The 23,858-nt window shown below is 44.8% G+C and overlaps 1 protein-coding gene across 1 annotated transcript in view; it reads left to right on the plus strand.

Moving 5' to 3' along the window:
* The first annotated feature begins 4,624 nt into the window (after nucleotides 1-4,624).
* Nucleotides 4,625-23,858, plus strand: part of LGR6 (leucine rich repeat containing G protein-coupled receptor 6) — a 144,258-nt gene continuing 125,024 nt past the window's right edge. Inside the window, exon 1 of the mRNA XM_035121513.2 lies at nucleotides 4,625-6,675. Within this exon, the coding sequence (XP_034977404.2) occupies nucleotides 6,449-6,675 (227 nt within the window). The 5' untranslated portion in view covers nucleotides 4,625-6,448. The remainder of the gene's footprint in view (nucleotides 6,676-23,858) is intronic.

The raw sequence follows: 23,858 nt of genomic DNA on the forward strand, positions 1-23,858 counted from the left end.
TTTTTTTTTGGTATGATAATAGATGGTTGGATGGATGACCTCCTGCGTACTGCCCTGGTTTACTGGAGCTCCCTGGTGGCAGGGGGGGGGCTTTGGGGACAGGGGAGGGGGAGGAGGACAGAAATCCAAGCATAAAATGGACCATCTCTGACTGTTCACTTACATGGGATACTTCTGTGGCAGGGGAGGACCCATGGAGGGGGGTGGGAAGGAGGTGGAAAAGATGTTTATGTATGTACCGTTTTTTTGTAATTTGTAAAATTAATAAAAATTATGTTTAAAAAAAAAACAAATGGTGTGTCTGCACTGTGTCATGTGATCGATTATGCGGAGCGGGGCTTACCTGAGCCCCCAGAATATTTTATTCAAGTTGGCACCCCTGACACAGCCTTTTTCTGGTGGCACACTGTCTTTGGAACTCCCCAATAAGGCTGGCCTGGCACCAAGTCGACAGCAGAAGACCTTATTATGATGCTCTCTACAAGTGTGCATGTGATTTTAGTGTATATTGTTTTTTTTAAAAAAAATTGTGTTTTTATATGCCACTCCACTAGTCTTGTCAGGTGAAAAAGCAGGGCAATAAGTGAAACAAATAAAAGAGATGAAGAGATGCCAGCCTAACTACATTATGCTAGTGGCTAATTCCTCTTGGTGTTGAGAATCTCTATATCAAGGTTATCTGCATGAATATTTTTCTAATTCCTGCCTCATCCCTTGGTCTCAATGAGAAGCAAGCACTTTTGTTTACAGTGGTACCTCTGGATGCGAACGGGATCTATTCCAGATCTATTCCAGAGCAGTATGGAACCTGAAGCACCGAATCTGCACATGCTCACCGCACGATTCGGTGCATGCGCAAATTGCCGAACCCAGAAGTAACCCGTTCCAGCACTTCCGGGTTCAGTGAGTTCGTAACCTGTGATGTACATGCAGCGAACGTAACTAGAGGTATGACTGTACAGCTGCTGTTCCAAAGATTAACAATCCTCACATATATACTCTAGGTTTCCTAAAGTAACTAGATACCCTACATACAGCAATGAATGTAAGTGTATATGTACTTACATACTTCATCCTTTACCAAACCACTATTCCAAGAGTCTTTCCAGAGTTATTAATGAGAGTTAAAGTGGTGCAAAACTGATATAAATCTGACATCTGACAGCAAGTCCAGTGGGACCTGGATTATCAGAACAGAGATGGATGAATCAGTCTACTTACAGCCCATCTCAACATCACATCCATTCTTTCATGAATTTGTTCCCTCTCATTTCTGGCATAAATAATAAAAAAGGTTTTAAAATCTGTATGAAAATTAGTAGTTAAATATGTATTTCCTTACCACATGCACTATTCTAAATTTATCTCTCCCAAAAGCAAACATTTCTAAGCATATTTTATATCTAAATATGCAGTTTTTAAAAACATGTTGTTACTTATTTTTGAGCTGAGGACAGCATTGTAACATTTGGAGATGTACAAAATCCGAAGATTAGCTGCTTTCCAATCTGGACATTATTCTAGGAGGTGCATATTATGCCAGTTTGTATTGGATTAATTTATTTTAAGACATTTATATACAGTGCTTTTTTCTTTAAAAAATGTTTAGGGGTACTCTCATTTTCCAACTCTAATTGAAATACTGCTCCTCAATGAGGCCAAACTCAAGATTCACAAAATGTTTAGGGGCATGCGTACCCCTGCATCCCCCCAGAAAAAGCACTGTTTATATATCACTTAATTATTAGCATTTCTGAGCCATGAACATACAAATAAACTACACAGAGAATAAATCAGCATGATAAAATTGAACACTACCTTACAGGGCTTAAGGCAGCCCTGTATCGGAAAGTTTGTAATGTTTGATGTTTTAGTATGTTCTGATATATGCTGTGAGCTGCCCAGAGTGGCTGGGGAAACGCAGCCAGAGGGGTGGGGTATAAATGATGATGATGATGATGATGATGATAGGAAAAAAATGGGAACACATGGATTTTTCAAGCATCGCTATTCCAGATACCACCAGTGTATATTTACTTCTGGTAAAATATACAAAATAAATCTCTGGCTGTCAGGATGAGTTATTTGATCAACTCAAGTGGGGATCCTATGGTCCTCCAGTTTTTGGAGCCACAGCCTGCATTGCCTATGGTGAAAGGTGGTCTGGAGGATCCAATTTTAGCTTCTCTGATTAACAGATTGCTCAAGCTGCTTCTCATTCATAGTTTCTTAACTGTTTAGAGAGAACTGTTATTTGATGCTGGTTATTTGATTAAAATCCCTTTCTACCATCCACCCCCGTGTTTGGAAATTAAATGATTAAGGTTTCAAACCCTCTGTGAGTTAGGGACTTCCCCTGCAAGTGAAGACAGGCTCCGGCGGATGAAGTGGATGAAACCAGTAGTGGGTCCAACAGTCATGAAGGCGGTTTCTGCGCCTGCTGTAGAGGGAAGTGTGGGGCAGATGGGGTTCGTCCACCTGGGAAGGTAGCCCATCAAGGAGAAGGAAAACTCTAAACCTTCGCTGCCTTGCGGGATATTTTTGGGATAATTAAAGGCTAAGGAATAGCCTCCTTCTGGCAACTCTTGCAGCCAAGCTGGTGCCAAACGTATTGCTCTGCTTTCCTTTATGTAGACCTCCAAACACATTGCTCAAGCTTGTACCCTGGGGATGTCATTTCAGTGCTGCTAATGCAGCAGTTTGACTTCACCCCCAGAGGCGCACTCCATTGTCTCTCAAGACAAATGGATGCCAACAACCAATAAGGTCTGTCTCTAAACTGCCTCTTCCCTGAATTGAGAGTTAAGGAAACTTATGGATGCAATGGTTCAGAAGCTTGGTGGTTCGAGCTCACCCAAGGACAACTATGGGCGAGATTCCTGCATTGTAGGAGGTTGGACTAGATGACCCTCAGGGTCCCTTCCTACTCTACAATTCTATGTTTCCATCTAGTTGGACTTCATCAGGCTCTTTATATGACATTGTAGCTCTAAAGATGTGGTGCATTGGAAGTGCCAGTGCTTTGCTTTACTTAGTTAACAAATAAATCGTGATTGTGCTTCCCATGCTTCCCCAAAAATGCCAGGAAATTACAGCTCTTAGTGCCTCTGTTAAGGGTGTGACCTTTATTTAGGCAATACTGATATCTATCATTCTGTGTGGATGGTATTGGTTGTATTGTGAGACGGTAGCTTTAGCTGAACAGAGGAATCTGGGACTTAGCTCTGCCACCTACAGCCATCCAGCTCCTAGGGAGCAGTGAAGCTTGAATTAATAACAGGAAATAATGCCATATCATATCAATATTGCCTAAATAAGGTGTCTATTAATTGCATGGCCCTAACAGCTGTGATTTGCCTTCATTTTGTAGCTTGAGTGAACATGAGAAGCATGTAACACAATAGGTCAAACTGAAAGGTTGTTTTGTTTCTTTGTTCATTTGTTTTTGGTTAATTGTAAATGTAATTGTATTATATTTAGAGAAGGCTACGTTAGCAACTCTCTCAGCAGGCAAATTTGAAATTGAAAATGAGAATCTCAATGGAAAACTGAGTGGGAGAGATGAGAAGCAGGATTCATTCTATCAGCTCTGTTGAAAAATCAGCTTTATCATCTCATGCCCCAAACTATTTCCAGCTGGTCTTTATAAGAACTACAGTACTATTTAAGAATTGGTGCCTGGGTTAGCTTGTTCTTCTTCCCTCCTCTTTTCCTTGTGTGTTGTATCTTTTAGATTGCAAGCCTGCAGGCAGGCACTATCTTGTTGTCATTGATTGCATGTAAGCCACTCTGGGGAGACTTTTTGGCTGAACAAAAAAGAAAGAAATAGTATCATTAATAAGAAATTACACACCATTTGAAAGAGCAGAGATTTATATGCAAGCTAGGTGGCTAATTTAGGTTAATATGCCCTACATTCACATTTGCACATTGTACTGTTAAAGGGGCAGGGGCAGGCCAGGATGGTGTTTTCTTTAGGTCAATTGGCAAGCCTAGCCTTGAGGTTCACAAAAGAAAAAGGGAAAATTCAGAAGGAAAAAGTGCACACACAAGTCCCCTAAATCTTCTTTCTTACTTTTTCCCCTGAAGGCTCTCATGTGCTTATCAGAAATCCAGCTACTGTGTACCTCTGAAATATTTCTACCTCCCCCATTGCTCTCAAACTATGTTTACTCATCTCCCTGATTTCATCTTCCTATCTCCTTTAACTTCTAACCTCCTACCTTACCTGAACTGTTTAGGGTGAGCCCTGGGTCTGTGAGTACTTTCATATCTCTCTCCTCTCCTTCCCTTGCATCTTTTTCTGTCTGTCATACAGCCACAAGCTTTGATTGTGTACACACTCCCATTTACCCTGCACCCAGGGCACTCTCACTACTGGTTCAAGAAGTGGTGCACACAGGTTAGCCACAATTCACATCTATCCTGTTGTTTCTTATGAAAGACTGCATTTTGATGCATCTTCCCCCGAACCAGTTTTGATCCAAATTGAGGGTCGAAAGTGACCTAGATGTGCTCAAACCAGCCTGATGGCCATATTCAAGCCAGCCTTCTTTGCATTCACAGTCCATTCAACATCACATCTACAACCTTCTCTCACAACAGGTTCCTACTGAGCCTGTGCAGGGGGCATCCTTATGAACTCCCACTGATTAACACTGGCCACAAAATGCCCTTTTAATTAAATAAACAAAACAAATCTACAAACATCCCCCACAACTCGTGGGTAATGGCAAGTGCAAGGTGTTCCCCTTGACCTAATTCAAAAAAACCATTTTCCAAAAAGTGCAGTATAAATGGATGGATATTTCCCTAATAATTACTCTAGGCAGGTCTAGCTTGCATATAAATTATGGTACTGGAGGAAACTCTTGAGCAGGCTTCCCAAACTAAGGCCCGGGGGCCGGATGCGGCCCAATTGCCTTCTAAATCCGGCCCGCGGACGGTCCGGGAATCAGCATGTTTTTACATGAGTAGAATGTGTCCTTTTATTTAAAATGCATCTCTGGGTTATTTGTGGGGCATAGGAATTCATTCATATTTTTTTCAAAATATAGTGCTGTCCTCTACAATGTCTGAGGGACAGTGGACTGGCCCCCTGCTGAAAAAGTTTGCTGACCCCTGCTCTTGAGAGTCCCATGGACTGCAAGAAGATCAAACCTATCCATTCTGAAGGAAATCAGCCCTGAGTGCTCACTGGAAGGACAGATCCTGAAGCTGAGGCTCCAATACTTTGGCCACCTCATGAGAAGAGAAGACTCCCTGGAAAAGACCCTGATGTTGGGAAAGATTGCGGGCACTAGGAGAAGGGGATGACAGAGGACGAGATGGTTGGACAGTGTTCTCGAAGCTACGAACATGAGTTTGACCAAACTGCGGGAGGCAGTGCAAGACAGGAGTGCCTGGCGTGCTATGGTCCATGGGGTCACGAAGAGTCGGACACGACTAAATGACTAAACAACAACAACAGGTCTATGGATGAAAAACAAAAAAAACCCAAAAATACTACCCATCAACTTTGCAAAGTCACTTATTCTCTGTATAATTCAAAATAATTCGTTTCCTATGCCCAAATTTGGTATGGATTACTCTCAAACTTAACTCTTCTACACAGCTAAGTTTGAAATCAGTTCGTTGCACCATTTTCTAAGCCAGAAAAGCCTCCCACCCTGACTTCTCATTATAATGGCAGGATGTGATTCAGCTGACTCACCTTTAACAGAGTACCATGACCCTATAATAGGGAGAGCAATCAAGAGTCTCTTGGCACCTGAAAGAGGAATACATTTACAGGAAAAGATTCTTTTGTGGGCTAGAACTCACTTTGCCCCATAAGGGACTAACCCAAGATATTTTGCAGCTTGAGACAAAGGGAGAGTCCCTTCTTGACTGGCGACTGAATCTTAATTCAACACTGGCAAATGGACTGTGTCCTCCAGTTGGCCAGTTTAGGGGCCACGGGGGGGGCACAAACACCTCCATCCCCCAGCATCTGCTGTCTGATGAGGTTTTAGGCTCTGTCAGTATCTGTTCTTCTTCTTCTTCTCTCTCTCTCTTTAAAAAAACACGTTTCCAGACAAATTCCTGAGCTGCTAACAGGTCTTTCCCCTTTCCTTTTGAATGAAATTTCTGCCAGCCCTGAAGGAGGGAGTGCGGAGAAAGTTCCTCTTTAACTCCTCCCATGCGAGCCTCTCGCTCCCTGCCCAGCCCAGCCCAGCCCGTGTGAAACCCAATAACCGTGATCGTTCAACAATGCCTTCCCTTCTCTGCCTGCATCTTTGCTGCGCCAAGGAGGAGCGCAGGAGATTCAGAAGGTGCTCCTCCTGCCTGTGAGGTGTTGGGTCGGTTCCCTCCACGCGCTGAGCGGAGCAGAGCTCAGAAAGAGAGACACACAGAGAGAGGCAGTGTTGGTGAAGGAGGAGAAGCAGCAGCAGCAGCAGCCCACAGCATGCTTGCTGCCGCGGGAGTCAGGATGGAGCAGCTGTCGCCCTGGTGCTGGCTTCTCCTGTCTCTTCCAGGCGCTCTCCAGATCGCCTCTCTGGAACCAGGCGCTGCGCCTTCCTCGTGCCCTCCGCTGTGCCACTGCGAGGAAGATGGTATCATGCTGTCAGTGGACTGCTCGGAGCTGGCTCTCTCTTCCGTGCCGGGGGGCTTGAGGCCCTTCACAGCCTACCTGTAAGTACAAAACTGTCACACCTTGAGGTTTTCTCTCCCTCCTCGGTGGTAGAAAGTGTGCAGGGGAGCACCGAATTGTCTGCTGGGTGTCTTCAAGGCCACATTTTGCTGAAATAAAAGTTTCCCCTTGCAAATTAGAACCAATAATAACTTTTTAAAAATAATAAAAGCAGGCAGTTGTTATGGCAAGAACCGATTTTCTCTAACACCCCCCCCTCCTCCTGCCCACTCCCCTTGTGGTCCTCTGCAAAGCCTGTTTATATTGTGATGTTCTGCATGCTTTACTTCTTGATTGCTACGGATCAGAGGAGACAGAGCTTGTTTGCTGGGCTGATTCTGATTGTTTGGAAGCATAATGGAGTATTTATACTGAGTAATTACTGCAAACTGCTATGGGATCCGTCTTTCAAACATTTCAAGAGGCAACTTGACTTAGGGTCTGGAACCGTCAGGATCCGGCTTGAAGTTCCCAGCGAATTGGGAAGTCCAGTGAGCTTTGGGAAACGTTTCCCAGCTCTGCCGGGTACGGTGAACCTGAACGAGTCAAGGTAAAGGAGATTTGCTTTATTGGCTTCCAAGCAGCGTTTGAGAAGTTTCACGTCTTCTCTCGGGAGAATTGTTTGTTTGCTCATTGTTCGGTGACTGGAGGATGGCTTGGAAACTGGGGGTTGCCTTTCTGCACGCCTCTTTTCCTTGCCTCTCAGGGCTGGACGGGCGCTCTCGCTTTGAACAAGAGGAGCTGGAAGGCTGCTCGTGAAAGACACTTTGTCTATTTGGGCACACTGTTTGACGAGCGCAAAACTGTCCTGCACGATGGAAGCAAAGATGGGATGCAGATAACCTGGCTTTGCTTTTTATAGAAGGAGAGAATGTTGAAAGTTTGTGAAGGTTGCCTGGCTGTTGAAAAAAATTACACGGCAGACCTGGCAAAGAGGGCTGACGTTTGCTCATCCCCACTAAGCAGTGCTATATTGGGCAGTGTTTCCTAGTGCTTAGAGCGGAGAAACTGGCAGATGACTCAACTCAGTTCTGGTTTTTCCGACTTCCTTGAGTGCGATAACTCACCTGCTGTGCATTTCTCCTAAACACTTTGGAAAGTGTGCATGGACTTCGATAAAGGAAAATCCTGGACCCAGCCAAGATATATGTTCACAGCAAGCCAAGATGCTGCTCTAACGTCCATTTCCCTAGTGCCTCAGAGTAATAGTGGGAGGTGCCTATAAGTAGCAATACTCTGTTGGACCCCCTGGAATGAGTCAGTTGGGAAAGAAAGATACCACCATTTCAGAGGGATGCTATCCTAGCTAATTGGGAAGCGTGACACACAAGGGAACTTGCTGGAGTAAACCGCACACCAGAGCCAAGTTTCCCATTGGTGGTAGTGGTTTGTTGCGCCAGGGCGCTGGCCTCTCAGGGGCACCCTAGCAAGTGGGGGAGCTGTGCTGCTTTGCCGGCGGCCTCCCCTTTCCCTGCACACCCACCATCCCAAGCCTCCATGGGAGGAGAGCGTAGCTTCCCTCCCAAGCCTCTGTGAGGATCGCTCTCCTCCTGAGGAGGCTTGGGAGGGGCACATTTTCACTCGCTGTCCCGCAGTGGCATGGGGGAGAGTTGCGCCCCCCCCCCGGATGGCTGGCAGTGCACAGCTACAGCCACCCCAACACTATCCATGCTGATGTGGGTGCGCTGGGCGGACATTTGCACCCCGGCACTGCATCTGCTAGAGACGGCCCTGCTGCACACACTCATGGTACCCCCTAGGATATTGGCCTCGCGTCGCACTTCACATCCAGAGGCACTCAGCAAATGGATATGGCGGGATCGGTAGCTGCAGCTCAGGAGTTAAAGGGCGGCATTCAACTAAGTTTTACTCAGTGGAGCCATTGAAATCAATGGACCTAACTTGGCCATGTCCATTGATTTCAACGGGTCGACTCTGGTAAAATTTAGTTGGATGCCACCTGAAATCTTACATTCATAGAATTGCAGAGTTGGGAAGGACCACGAGGGTCATCTAGCCCAACCCGTCGCAGTGCAGCAATATTTTGCCCAATGTGGTGCTTGAGCCCACGGCTCTGAGATTAAGAGTCTTATGAGCTATCCTTCAGAAGGAGGCTTACTGATCAGTGGATTAATGAGGGGAAAGCTGGTTAGAATCATAGAGTTGGAAGAGACCACAAGGGGCATCCAGTCCAACCCCCTGCCAAGCAGAAAACACCATCAAAGCATTCCTGACATATTGCCGTCAAGCCTCTGCTTAAAGACCTCCAAAGAAGGAGACTCCACCACACTCCTTGGCAGCAAATTCCACTGTTGAACAGCTCTTACTGTCAGGAAGTTCTTCCTAATGTTTAGGTGGAATCTTCTTTCTTGTAGCTTGAATCCATTGCTCCGTGTCCACTTCTCTGGAGCAGCAGAAAACAAGCTTTCTCCCTCCTTTATATGACATCCTTTTATATATTTGAACATGGCTATCATATCACCCCTTAACCTTCTCTTTTCCAGGCTAAACATACCCAGCTCCCTAAGCCGTTCCTCATAAGGCATCGTTTCCAGGCCTTTGACCATTTTAGTTGCCCTCCTCTGGTTCCTAGCTGGCTATTTGACACAGCCTGAATAAAGAACTGAAGTGTATGTGCCCATGTAAGCTTTGAGCTACCCCAGATCATGCATCCCCATGACCAGAATACGGTCTCCTTTGAGATGCACCAGACTTTTTTCTGGACCAGTGTGTTGGTTTTGCACAGCACACTCCAACACATGATGCCCCCAGCCTTCATCAGGTGTTATAACTAGGTCAGAGGAGTCTGCTTGAGCAGGTCGTCATGTCATTGATCCTAGGATGCTATCTGAGAAGTGCTGTTATGGGACTCAATTTGCCTTTTAAATTCATCTTCACACATCCTGCCTCTAAAACCCAGCAGAAATCTCTTAACATTAGATTTGACCAGATCTTCACTTTCACCCTTCTGTCCTGTTGCCTTGAAGCTGCTTGTACCGCAACAGCAACAGCTGCTATTGCTGTCCCACTGCATTACTGCAGAGCTTGGCTATCACACAGCTAGAAATTAAGACGTGGCAAATGCCCCATTTGTTGGCCCCAAGGTCATCACAACCACCTTCCTACACCCAGACTAGATGATGCACACATAAACTGTGCATAGGAGAACCCACAAAATCTAGACACAAGAACAGGAATGTAGAAGGTGGATCAGGTGTCTGGGCCCAGTTTGCCTCATCAACACCCATAAACTTAGAACTAAACTGTGCAAGGGAGAATGGTAAACATACATTCAAAATCATGTGAGGCAAAAGCCTTTGGGGAAAATTTGGAGTAAATAAATAGTGAGTGGGGAAAGAGTTAAGCATCGCTTCCTTCTCTTTTGGTCTAAATTCCATCCTAAAGTAGTTTAGCTTTTAAAATGAGTTGCGGCATTGTTGCACATACTAATGTACAATTTGCCTCTTAGCTATTACTGAGTTTTGTAACAGTTCTAGCACGATTGCAAGATCACAAAGAACATATTCCTGGCCGTCATAGCTAAAGGAACAGTGCAGTAATCATGAAGGTTGCAACATCTGGGATATAAATATGTATCAGAATTTTCCATTTCCAGGGATATTTCAGCCTCCTTTTCTCTGACCAAGAAGGATACACCAGAATTTGCCACATCTGGAAATATTTGTTGCTTTACACTGATCTAACCCTATTTCTGAGCAAAGCTTTTCAGCAGGATGGGTCGCAAACTTTGCAACGTATCCCTCTTGTAGGCACTTGCCTAGTTTGGGCATGTGGTGGCGCCATTGACAGCTGTTTGTGGTAAGCATCCTTGCACTATAAAGTATAGATTCTCCCAAGGCCATCCTTCGAATAGAAAGGTTTTTCAGGTGTTCTCTATCTGCTCCTTTTTCCTGTCCTCCTGTGTTAGAGTTTCTGTCACATTTTCCAAAGAGTGGATGGATCCCATCCTGTTCGTGGATATTTCAAACTCAGAGGTGTTGCTTGTAACTGGTCATTGTAAGTGTGAGTCTTTCTCATCACCAAGTGTCTCTTGGTGCTATAGATTCCTCCCTCCCTCCCAAGCCCTGCACCTCAGGCTGTCAGGGGCATCCCAGTTTAAACTTGATTGGGAACTCCAATCTAAACGTGATTAGACACATGTGGATCTCGTTGCTCAAGCTTTACCCCATTGGACTAGAACTCTGCAGTGTGAATCAGCAGAGCAACCCCTACTGATGGAGTAGATATCAAGAATTCATGAAGAATAGCTACACTGGTTTATGGATTTGTCTGGCTTATAGATTTATACAAACGGCTTTATAAATGTGTCTTATTTATACAGTTGCTGGTTTCTAGCATCTAAATGCCCAGTTCCTCCAAGTCATTGTTATAAGCTTTCTCAGTTGAGCAGAAAGGGCATAGGCAGTAATGTTGGCAAGAAAAGGCCATTAAACAGAAGGCAGGTGCCATTTGTTCAGAGCATCTTCTTTTGATGCTTTGTATGTGAAAGGTTCTAGGTTTACTTCCTGGCAGCTCCAGGTAGGGCCAGGAATGCCCCCTGATTGGATGAAACCCTGGAGTGCTGCTGCCAATCAGAGTAGACAGTACTGGACTAGGTGGGCCAATGGTCTGCCTTGGTATAGGCCAGGGCAAGTTCCTAATATAAATAGGAAGCTCACAGTACTGTGAATGCCACCAGCTCTTTTTATATTCAGTTCCAGTGAACTGAATACATCATTGACCCTCCTTACTCACCTGCCCTGTTGCTGGTGTTGGGGATGAGGAAGGCACAGAACTCAGTATCTTAAGGCCTCAGGGCCCTAGTGCCAGTCCCTAACCCCTCCTGTTGCTTCCCCCCCACCACCACCACCACTGCCACTTACTCAACAGCTTGGGAAATGTGAAAAAAATAACAGTAAGAAGCAGCAGCCTTTCCCCGCTTGGCTTGCCCACTCTCTCTCCCTCTGGGCAGCGGTGAAAATTGGATCCAGTCGGCTTTCTTGCCCATCTGAAACAGGGCTCTTCACTCCGCTGCAATTCCAAGCGGAATTCAGTTGAGAAGGTGCTCCCAAAGGAGCTTTCCTATGGCTTTGACATTCTTTGTGGGTCTCTGGAATTTCGCAGCCCACCTGCAAATCTGAAACCCAAGTGCCACCCATCTCTCTTCGCTGTTTCTGCTTCCAGTATGGAGGATCACTAACCTTCCGCCCAAGAGGAGCCTGTTAGTCTGGGCTTGGCCTTGCTCTGACCTTTTCACTTGCCCCTCCTGTTGCCCAGCACTGGAGGGTGAGGGACAGACTGGGACCAAACTATGACAGGAATTTGGCACAAGAAATTGCCAGGAAGCTGTCATCTCTAACCCCAATGTCTGTTATGGGGTAGACGCAGCATAGCACTGAGCAGCGTTCATTCCTTCCTAGGGTGGGGCAGAAATATTCTCACTACACTCAAGTGATAATGTCTTCATCGGTTGCCTTTTAGCCCATCGACCATGGATGGCATCATACTAGGGTTTAGCACACCAAAACAATTAGGATATCTGTATCTCCCGTGTGAAACATGCCTTACCAATTCTGATTGCTCTCCATTTCAGTCAGTTTACATATTATTCCAGGAATGTGGCTCAACGTTCCTCTTTTAGCAAAAATGTTCTTTCCAGAACTTGCATTACAGCTACAATCCTAATATGCACATTTTCTGGGGAGTAAGTGTGCATACATAAGTCGTGTTATTCAGAGGAATATCTAAGCATATTTCTTTGATGGCCTGGGTTGTAAGTGTCTCTTCCATGTGGCACCTCATCAAGGAAAGAGGATATCAGATGGCCACCTTAAATATTGGGATTGTTTGTTTGTTTAAAAGGCTCATAAACAACAAAGTGATTTACAGTCACTAAAATACATCAGCAACAATAATTAAAATGCAATAATAAAACTATTGTGGCTGAATACAATAATACAAATAAAACATAGATTTAAAATAGGCTAAAACCAGGATTAGACATGTGGCTCAACCATTCTAACCCAACATTTTAATTGGAAAAGGCTGTAAAAAAATGCTCAAGTAGTACATCTTGGTCCTGAAGCCATAATGGACCAATAAGAGTGCCTATGCTGCTCTGCGTAAGACTTTGTTTGCAGCATTAATTAGGAATCCAGATTTTGTGCTATTTGTTGTGAGAGTGGTGTTGGAACAGTGGGTGGTATTAGCCCTTTCTCTGGTTGTGTACATGTGTCAATGCTTTGCTGTTAGGACTCCTAGCCAAGGAGCTTAGACATTCTCCCCACATTCATTCCTTGCAGAATCAAGATCAGGTAATACAATTCCATTACTAGAATGGTGTGTTTGTAAATTTAGTACTTGTATAGGCAGGATCACATGAACGCATTCATCTGGCCTTGCCACAGCATGATTAGCATTCAGAAAGATCTAAGACTGTTCAACCAGACCCCCAAGCCATCATGTGAGTTGAAAGAAAATCACATGTTCCATGATGTTCCACTGGAACTCAGCCTAATCATGCTAAAGCTGGCAGTTAGGCATCTTAGAGAAAGACGGGCACAAAAAGGGTATAATACAGATCACGCCACACCAAATGTCACCTTGCATTTTGTCTCTGGCTGGCAGCAGAGAGTTCCCATGATCCCCTGGAAGATGAAAGGGCAGTCACATTGGTTTACAGAAGGTTACTGTGAGGGGGTTGGTGGAAGGAGTAGCCGTGCAACATGCATTTTTTAAAGTCACAATTGAATGTGGTGTTGCTGGCAGCTGTGGGATGGAGAGCGAGTCCTCTTGTGCTTGGTTCCCGCTTGCGAGTTTCCCACAGGCACCTGAAGTAAGGTATGCATCGGATTGCAATCTCCTGCACGAGGCACCTGCCCTTAAACCTCATATTGAAAGCATGGGATTCAGAATCTTAGACAAATAGAGTTGGAAGGAGTCTTGTAGTAGACCGTCTAATCCAACTCCTTGCTCAGCACAGGAAATCCAAAGTCAAGAGCATCCCTGGGAAATGAGGGAATGAGCCTCTGTCTAAAGAACTCTAGTGAGGGACACCCCACTACTACCCCTCTAGGTAATTGGTTCCATGGTGGACACATGTGCAGTGTGGCCCGGGAACCAGAAAGGGGCAGTAACATAGTAGCAACTAAAGCAACATGACAAGATCTTGGAATTAATTTTGCCCCAACTTTATTGATTACAAGTGACCGTATGCTTTGGCATAGCCAACTGCTGGATGATTGCTCACAAGGGTTAAGGGTCCCCTCAAGATACAGATCAACTAAGGCGACCCCTCCCAAGTCGTCATCTGGACCTTCAGATGAAACTTCAACCCAGATCCCTTTACTGGGGTACCCTGAAATTTGTATATGCCCAAGGGGAGAGGCTCCCTCTCATCCCCGGGTTAGACTAAGGGTTCTGGTTCCATTGTTGAAGTTTCTCTTAAAGGTACTCCTGACCACTGAGGCCACCTGAGCCTCCAATGACAGAGAATGATGATATGGCTAATATAATTAACCATATGACATCTCATATATATATATATATAATCAGCCTGAACAGGGTTAATTCTAACCTTACAGGGTTGTTGTTGTTGTGACGATTACAATAGGATGTACACAAAGTGGTTTAAACTCTCAGAAGTGCTACAGAAATGCTGAGTTTCATTATAAACCAAAGTTAATTAAGCAGCTCAAATTTCTGTGGAGACAAGCCTTTTTGTGGATCTTCTTAGCCACACATGGTGCTGTAGATGAAAGACATCATGTCAGCAAGATGTCATCATTTTTAATTTTTGCTCAACGGGAAAGAAGTGCTCCTAGCTTAAGGGGAAAAAATGCATCCAGTCTCTGTGAAGGAAGCAAAGCACAGAGGGGACATCTAGGTGCAAAACCCAGAGCACCCCAGTGCTGGTGAAGAGTGCGGTGGAGCCTCGGGCTGGCACCGAGAACTGAGATGGCTGTAAAGGCTCTGGAGCGCTGCAGAATTAGTGGCTTGGTCAGGTCACAGCGAAGCAGCTGCTCCCACCCCCTGGCTTTGGGGAGGACAGTGGAACACAGCAAGCCTAGTCTGGCAGCTCCCTCTCCACCTCGCCCACCCCCCCTTTCTGAAGAAGCAACTTATAAATCTGCCCAGGGCACTGCAAGCACTGAGCTCATGCCCTTAGATCTGCGCGTGAGGAGCTCTAACTAGCGATTATAGGAATTTAAGACTGGCTTTGAAAAGGTTGTTTTTTTAGTTTTTTTTTATTCTGGCAGGTCTTGGGATGCCGAAGGGTGAATGAGGAGGGGCAGGGGCAGCCTATAATGCCATACACTCCTGCTACACCTGCTCATGTTCAGGAAGCAGCAGGCAAAGAGAAAGGCTTCACATTTTCAAACTAGCCTGAGTTTTGGAGCTTTTTCAGTCCACCCTGTCCTTTTTTTCCAGTGTAGTAAACAAGAGATCGGCCCACTTAGAGCCCCTCGGGATGGGTTCCCAGCCCCCAGGTGTATTCTGCAACATGAAACAGACAGACACAATGATAGTGTATCATCAGGAGATTTATACTAGACTGTCCACACAGCATTCAGCTTTCTTGATTGTTTTGCGATGCTTCATCAGGCTCACTGTGGAGGACTTCTGCACGGTGATGCAATGAAAGCAGGATGCGAAAAAGAAAAAAGGTAGAAGAAGCCCGGAACATTTGTAGTGTGAAAGCTTACAGGAAGTAGAAACAGTACTGTAAAAGAAGGATCGTGTGTAACTGTCCCGAAAGCATCATGAGCACAAATAATCATGAATGCATAATAAAAAAAAGACATCTGGAGCAGCAGCCCTGAGATGAAATAAATTATGGTTTATGAGTGGGAACGTCGGAGGCAGCAGTGGAATGCAAGAGAGTTCTCAGCCCTTTGTTTTTCTCTTTGAGGAATGGCTACGGTGACAACCAGTCCAATGATGCACCCTGTAAAATGGCTTTCATAGTTCCAATATTGGATTATATCGAGACACACACACACACACACACACACACACACACACACACACACACACACACACTTGCTGCAGTTTTGAATGGAACACCAGAGTCCATGTGTTGGAATGCAGCTTGTGGCAAACGGAAGTGCAGGAGGCTGGTACGTGGGAAGGGAGCAGCAAATCCTTCCCTGCCTGCATGTTCTCCTATACACCACCAGCCTGTAGCTGCTTTTCTCCCTGTGTAGCTTACACTGGTCTCAGAATCTGGCCAGGAGAAAAACAGCTGGGGGGGGGAGATGGTTCTGGGTGGAAAAGCACAGGCAAGGGAAGGGATCAGCACCCCCCTCACACCTGTTCCTTTTCCCATGAAATATAATCTCTCTCTCTCTCTCTCTCTCTCTCTCTCTCTCTCTCTCTCTCTCTCTCTCTCTCTCCCCTCTACACACACACACACACACACACACACACACACACACACACACAGGCAGCCTGTCACTCATTTGTGGGTTTTATTCAAGTGCTTACTGGGAAATTAGGTTTGCACAATTAAAGCACTCTTTCACCCTAGCACAACAATACAAATATATATGTAACCGGCTTTTTGTAGTTAGGAAAGGCATGGGAAAATGCACTGGAAAGTGAGGGATGAACAGCTAATTAATGGGAAGACCTCTAAACACTATGCAAGAAAATCAGGATGAGTGCTCATTGTCGTATAGCTACCCTGCAAAACCAATGTTCAATAAAGACTCTGAATAGTATAACCTGTGCATAAGCTTTGGGCAAGCAGGATGAATGTTCAATAAACTGATCATCTGAAGGAGGCCCGTATATGTTTGATGGTGACCAATGAGCTAAAACATGGGCTTGCCACTGTCCAATCTAGTTTAAACCCTAAGGGAGGCCCTCTTAAGTGTTGAATGTGCTGTATGGCCCATGTGCATAGTTCCACTGGTGGTATGGGGCTTCCATTTCCTCTGCCATCACTAAAATCTGCCCAGGGAGGAGGGTCAGCTGGAGGAGACAGGAGAGGAAGAGGAAGTTCCACTGCACGCTCAGAAGTTTGTTGCATCGGCAGAGATACAGCGTTGGGGATAGCCTAGTGTATTTAGCAGTCAAATGGTGAGTAGAGATGGAATAAATTATCAGAAATGAGAAAAGGTTTGTAAATGTGCTCAACTTCCATAATTCATACATGGCCTCTTCTGTAGCAAACATTGGGTGGTACTATGTGCTACAAGGTCTCTGATTCAAATGTTGCAGAATCATAGAATTGTAGAGTTGGAAGGGATCCTAAAGGTTATCTAGTCCAACCTCATGCAATGCAGGAATCTCAACTCAAGCATCCATGACAGATGGCCATCCAATCCCTGCTTAAACACCCCAAAGGAAGGAGAGTCCACCACCACCTGAGGAAGACTGTTCCACTGTTGAACAGCTCTTACAGTCAGAAATTTCTTTCTGATGTTTAGTCAGAATCTCCTTTCTTGAAGTTATTTGAAGATGGCTATCATATCTCCTCTCAGTCTCCGCTTATCCAACCTAAACATACCCAACTTCCTCAACCCTTCCTCATAAGGATCCTCTTGGTCACTCTTCTCTGCACATGTTCCAGCTTGTCAATATCCTTCTTAAATTGCAGTGCCCAGAAATGGACACAGTACTCCTGGTGTGGTCTGACCAAGGCAGAAAAGAGTGGGACTATTACCGTACTTCTCTTGAAGTACTAGACTTTTGTTGGTGCAGCCTAGGGTAGCATTAGCTTTTTTTTTCCTGCTGCATCACACTGTTTACTCATGATAAGCTTGTGGTGTACTAAGGCCCCTAGATCCTTTTCACATGTACTACTGTCGAGCCAGGTGTCTTGTAGCTCAGGAAAACGCAAAGGACAAATGCCAGCAAAGAAGCATAGGAAACAAAGAGAGCATGCTAAACCACGATGTAAGCACGCTACTAGCGAGCCATTGTTTTTGGTAGGCAACAGAATTTTCAGGATATTTGCAGGAAATGTAGGGCTTGCTAGAAGATGCTGTCATATTTGGCACAGACCGCGGCGTCATCATGGCACCAGTGTAGGAGAGATGGTAAACAAGGACATGATAGATTATGAAAGTTCTGAGGAGAACTTGAACGGTATGTTTTTGATTCACTGGAGAAAGTAAGAGCCCGTGGAAGTAAACAAGGATGGGACCGGCTAGGGTTGCTCAGTGGAGAAATATGTTTGTTGAATGTTTTTCTGTGTGTTTGTGTGTGTTTGTGTGTTGGATATATTACCTAGTCAAGGCTGGAGAAGGAAATATTGCAATGGTCAAAACACGTTAATGAGCCTAGAGGGAAACTCAGTTGATGAGAGCTTGGAGGGAAAGGAAAGTTTCATTTTTACAGATGTCACAGTTAGAACTTTTGAGAAATCACTGGCCAGGTTTCAGCCTATAAGATCTATGGGGTTTGCTCTGAACAGGCTGTGAGTACCTATCCTGTTCTCACTGGGCTCCCGAGGAAACAAGGGACTTGCCAGTGGCAACACCAATGGGGTAGCAACCAAAACAGTATCCAGGGCCAATCCAATGTCAGAGGCTAAGCAAGCAGAGTCTACAACAAAGGGTCAGGCAAGGGACAAAGTCAGGACAGTACACAGTCAGGTTTGGCATAGTTTCCAGGAACAGGCAGGGCACAGAGCTGGTACAAAGATATTGTTCCAGAAGCTCTTCTAAACCACCACTGGACTTGCTTTCCCTTGAATGTTCATAGGATTGAACATTCATAGGATTGTGCTCTTGGAATATTGCACATAGTTCTGCTTGTGTTGTCTCAAAACAGATATTATAGAATTGGAAAAAGTGCAGAGTATTAAAATGGTCAAGGAGTTGTGAGCACTTCCCTACAAGGAAACCACTTAGAGGTTTTCTTTAAAATTAAGTGGCATACAAGTTTTGTGAAATAAAAGTAAAATAAAGAGAAGCTTAAGTGCTTAGCTCTTTGTTGTTATAAAAAAAAGGGGGAAGGGGGGGGAATGATTGAACGGCATTAAATTTTATATGGTGTGGAAAGAAAAGGTACTGTAAGCTTCCCTCCCTCCCTCTTTCCCTAATAATTCTAGAACTTGGCTAGAACGCAATGGAAATGAGTGGGCAGAAGAGGTTCGAAGAGGTTCTTTTCCATGCAAAATAACAATGATATTGCCTTTAACATTTGTATAGAGCTTTCAAGTGTTCCAAGGGCTTCGTGTGCATTACCTTGTTGCAATCCTTAAAACAGTGCTGAAAGATGCACCAGTAATATAGGATCAATTTATGGAATTCACTACCACAAGATGTGATGATATTTAAAAGCTGAGATGCTTTTTAGAAAGGATGAGGCAAACTCATCAAGGATAGGTCTGTCAACACCTATTAATTGGAATCAGAGGTGCCAGCTTGCGACGGCAATTGGGGTGGGGGGGGTGATGTTGTGTGTGTGATGTACCAACGTCGCACACACAAATTCGGGACATTGGGAGGAGGCAGGGGTAGAACCGAATGCAGTGGCGGTGCAGCTTCAATGGCCGTCAGCTCCTCCTCTTCCTGCTGCCGCCATTGCCAGGGGGTGCTTCAACCCTCTGCAGTAGCAGCAGGAGGAGAAGGAGTCGGCCACTGAAGCTGTGCCGCACTCAGCTCTGTGCTCTGCCTCCTCCACCCCCTGATTTTTGGCACCGGGGGGGGGGGCGGCAAAAGGGCTCAGCCCCCATGAGTTGGCACCCCTGACTGGAATGTATGGATTGCTGTTTCTGATCCATGTCTATTGTGCATGTGCTAGTTCGTAAGACGTTTCTGTGCTGTTTCCACATCCGTCTGTGATTAATGGGGGAGGGGGAAATGAAAATTGCATTGTTTTCTATTATATTTGTTCCATTTTATATATTCTAGTATGCATTTTTACCCTAAAGCAGTGTTTCCCAACCTTGTGCCTCCAGATGTTTTTGGACTACAACTCCCATCATCCCTAGCTAGCAAGACCAGTGGTCAGGAATTATGGGAATTGTAGTCCGAAAACAGCTGGAGGCACAAGGTTGGGAAACACTGCCCTAAAGCATGTATTTCTGATACACTTTTGGTCTGTTTGAGGTAACTACATTGCAAAATTCAGAGAAGTGCAAAAACTGAAGAGTGCTCTAGTCCATGCATTAGACTGAAATGACACCCTCAGGTATGATTAGATTGAATGACATCCTCAGGTATGATTGTTGGCCAGTGTAGCTGACTGGAACTTCCTTGTACAGAGGTGCTCGTAGTACAGACTGCAGGGTAGCAAGGCCGTCCCTTTCATGCCTTTTGTAGGTGCCCAGAGACATCTGCCTGGCTGCTGTTTGAAACAGAATGCTGGATTAAATGGACCTTGATGTGATCCAGCAAGGCAGTTCTTATGTTCATTGTTGGAGCACTCCATGGGGATTTCTCTGTTGCAGCAAAACCAGTCAAGAGCCTCGTGGTATAACCTATTGTGGGTCATGCATCGGACTAAATGGGCTCCTCCAGTGTATTATTATTATTAGATACATTTTAATAATAATATTTTGTGGCTCTCTGTGATTTTATTATATTGCTTTTCCAAGCCTCTTTGAGGGAATAATACTAATACTAATAACAATTTTATTACTTATACCCCACCCATCTGAGTTTAAGTAAATAAATAACTTACCTTACAAGGCGGTTCAGAGGATTAAAAAAAATAAAATCATTCAAACATAACAGTTAGCTACAGGATCAGAGCACCCCACATTAGTTCCATGGCTTGTAATGACATGGAATAAGGGACCCTTGCCCCAGACAAAAAATACCGGTAATGGGTTCTGAGGAAAATGTAGAGCCTTCCTCCCCACCCCACCCAGCCTCGGTTAAAATTGCCTGGCTCTTCTGCCCGTCTTCATCCCAGAACTTTTCTGTAGCTGCCTAAACCCTGCTTGAAGAGAGAGGATTTTTCAAATGAAAGGAGCCCCTATGGGTGGGGGGGGGGAGTGAGTCAGGCACACCTGTACGTGTGGGAGCCGTTCTTGGAACCTCTTGGCTCCCGGCAGGAGCAGCCGCAGGTCCCACTACAAAGGGACCCCGGGGAGACTGAATAGTTTCCAGCCGAGAATGTTCCCCCAGGGCGGGCAATTAATAACATTCCCCCATGTTCAAAGGGAAGGCGAGGCCCAGGCGCGGCAGCATCTTGTTGGGACCCAGCCTGCTTCAGAAAAAAAAGGGATCTGCATGGGAGTGAAATAGAAAGGAAATACCTCCTGTTGACTAAGGAAAGGTGTGTGTGTCTGTGAGATTGTGCGAGGGAACGAGAGGAGAAGGATGATCATTTTCCGAGAGGGAAGGTGGTTTGGTTCAGCACACTCTGCATGCCCATCTAGGTCTCACAATGTCGTGTTTGGCCACCTGCCCATTCTGTTGATGGATTCTCCACATTTTGGGTTGTTCTATGTATAGCATGTAGAAAACGCATGATGGGTGCCTTAAAAGGAAAAAAAGAGTCGAAAAGCATAAGCAGCTGGTTCATTAGAAAAAAATATACAGTGGTACCTTGGTTTACGAACTTAGTCTGTTCCGGACGTCCGTTCTTAAACCAAAGTGTTCTTCAACCGAGGCGTGCTTTCCCTACTGAGGCCTCCTGCCGCCAGTGTACTTCCACCATTCGGCTTCCGTTTGTCTTCCGGGGCAAAGTTCACTAACCTGGAACACCTATTTCCGGTTTTGTGGAGTTTGTTGTCCAAATCGTTTGTTAACAGGACTGTTCGTATACCAAGGTACCACTGTACATAGCATCATAGAGCTGGAAGGGACTGCAAGGACCATCTAGTTCAGGGTAGGCAAACTAAGGCCCGGGAGCCAGATTCACCCCAATCACCTTCTAAATCCGGCCCGCAGACGGTCCGGGAACTGTTTTTACATGAGTAGAATGTGTGCTTTTATTTAAAATGCATCTCTGGGTTATATGTGGGGCATAGGAATTTGTTCGCCCCCCCCCCAAAAAAATATAGTCCGGCCCCCCACAAGGTCTGAGGGACAGTGGACCGGCCCCCTGCTGTAAAAGTTTGCTGACCTCTGATCTAGTCCAACCCCCTGCAATGCAGGAATCTTTTGCCCAACATGGGGCCCGAACCCACAACACTAAGATCTCATGCTTTACCAACTGAGCTTCCAAGGCAGATACATAACTCAAGCAGTGTGTGTGTAGGAGACCGACCCAAAATGACAACATGGAGTGCAAGCTTTTGAGTTTACCAGAACTCTTATTCAAGCTAGATGTTAAACAGAGAAATAAAGTGAGAGAGACAGGGAGATAGAAAGATGTTGCTGGCCTTGTTGGAACCCTGTGTCTGTACTTCATAACAGTTCAAAGGGAGAAGGAGCTTTGCAGACTTATCTAACCCGATTAAGCTTGCAAAATGCCTCCTCCATTATATCTGGAGAGTGTTACAAACACGAGCTTCTGTCATTCCCAGTAATACCTTTTCCCTTCCACCTTCCCCATTTATGTATTTGTTTATGGCTTAACATCCAGCCTGGAGAAGAGTTCTGGTACATTCGAAAGCTTGCGTGTGATTTTTAGCTGGATTTACTTCTACCATCTCCTTATGTTTTGCGAAGGCAGAGCTTTGTGCCCGAGTGATAAGTTCTGTCACTTGTTTCAAAAAAATAAAAATATGTATGGGGGAAAGAGACAAACAGCAAATTTGCTTCTTTAAAATAAATAAATAAATAAATAAATAAATAAATAGCTATTAAGAATTGCAGCCAAATCCTAAATAAGTTTACTTAGGATAAAGCTCCTGTTGAGTTCAGTGGGAATTATTCTCAAGTATGCTCAGTGGAAAAAAACTGCCCCAGGCACAGAAGAAGAAGCAGGGAGCTGTCTTTTGGAATCTATAAATATTTTGGAGGTGCTGCCTGTGTCCCTGGAGATCAGATGTGGGAGCTGTGGACTGTTGGGAGTGTTTAAGGCATGTGCCTCTATGTATGCTCAACCTGTGCATTTGCAAATAAATGCAAATACTGCAAATGTTACAAAATATCAATAAGCTTCCAGGGACCTTCAAAAGGCATCAGCAGGCGGTGGTGCCTTCCTAGTGGTGGTGTACCATGAAAAGGATGGCATGGGATGAGGCAAGGCACATATTTTGTGGCAGCTGGACACAAATGTTTCTTCTCCACCAAAGATGGTGGATTTTATCATAAGTGGTGGACATGCGAAAAAGTAAAAAGATTTTGGGAAATGATATATAATGAATTGAAAAAGGTGTTTAGGTATACCTTTCACAAAAAAACCTGAAGCTTTTCTATTGGGACTAATGGGAGAGGAGATAGCAAAAGGAGACCAGAGACTATTTATGTATGCCAAAACCACGGCAAGGACTTTACTAGCCCAAAAATGGAAACTACAAGAGATACCGACAATTGAGGAGTGGCAGACGAAAATGATTGACAAGCAGAGTTAGCAATGTTGACCTGCGGGATCTGTAACCAGGGAGAGACAAAGTTCTAAAGGGAATGGAGTAAATTCATTGACTATATAGAGAAGAACTGTAGAAGTTTAAAGACACTTGCAGGACTGAAATAAATCCTACTAACTGATTTAAAATGTGGGTAAAAAGGAACTGCGAGATAAGAGTGAGAAATAAAGCCGAATGATGGGAGGGAGGGAAGTCACAGCTCGGCAGAGCGAAATGAACTGAGGTGGGTGAATTGTATAAAAAAAATTGGTTTTGTTTTGTTTGTTTGTTTGTTTGTTTGGGAAAAGTTAATAAAAAAATTAAAAAACAAAAACAAAACAAAACTTTCTCCTCCACCAAGTTAAAAATGACTAAAACAGGTTAATGGGCTGTTTTATGTCCACATCTCATCAGACATTATGTTCTCAGGTCCTCCTGTTACCACAGGACATAGAATGGCCAATCCCCTGGAGGTCTCTATTCCCACTGTAAGTGGCCCTTGTTACAAGCAAAATCCACAGTTTATTTTTATTTATTATTGCATTTATATCCCACCTTTCCTTCAAGGGGCTCAAGGTGGCATATACAACACTGCTTTCCAAACTTCTGCCTCTTTCTTTGGCCAATCAGAGCCTGTACTCAGGCCTGCCCTAGGGTGGGAATTAGCATTTTGTCTCATTCCTATCATAACCCATCTTGTCTGCTGCAAAGCCAGAAAGAGTTCAGGACTCATAGCTTCATACAACTACTGATAGTGATGCCCCA

The sequence above is a fragment of the Zootoca vivipara genome, chromosome 7 (genome assembly GCF_963506605.1).
Source record: "Zootoca vivipara chromosome 7, rZooViv1.1, whole genome shotgun sequence".
NCBI classification, from domain to species: Eukaryota; Metazoa; Chordata; class Lepidosauria; order Squamata; family Lacertidae; genus Zootoca; species Zootoca vivipara.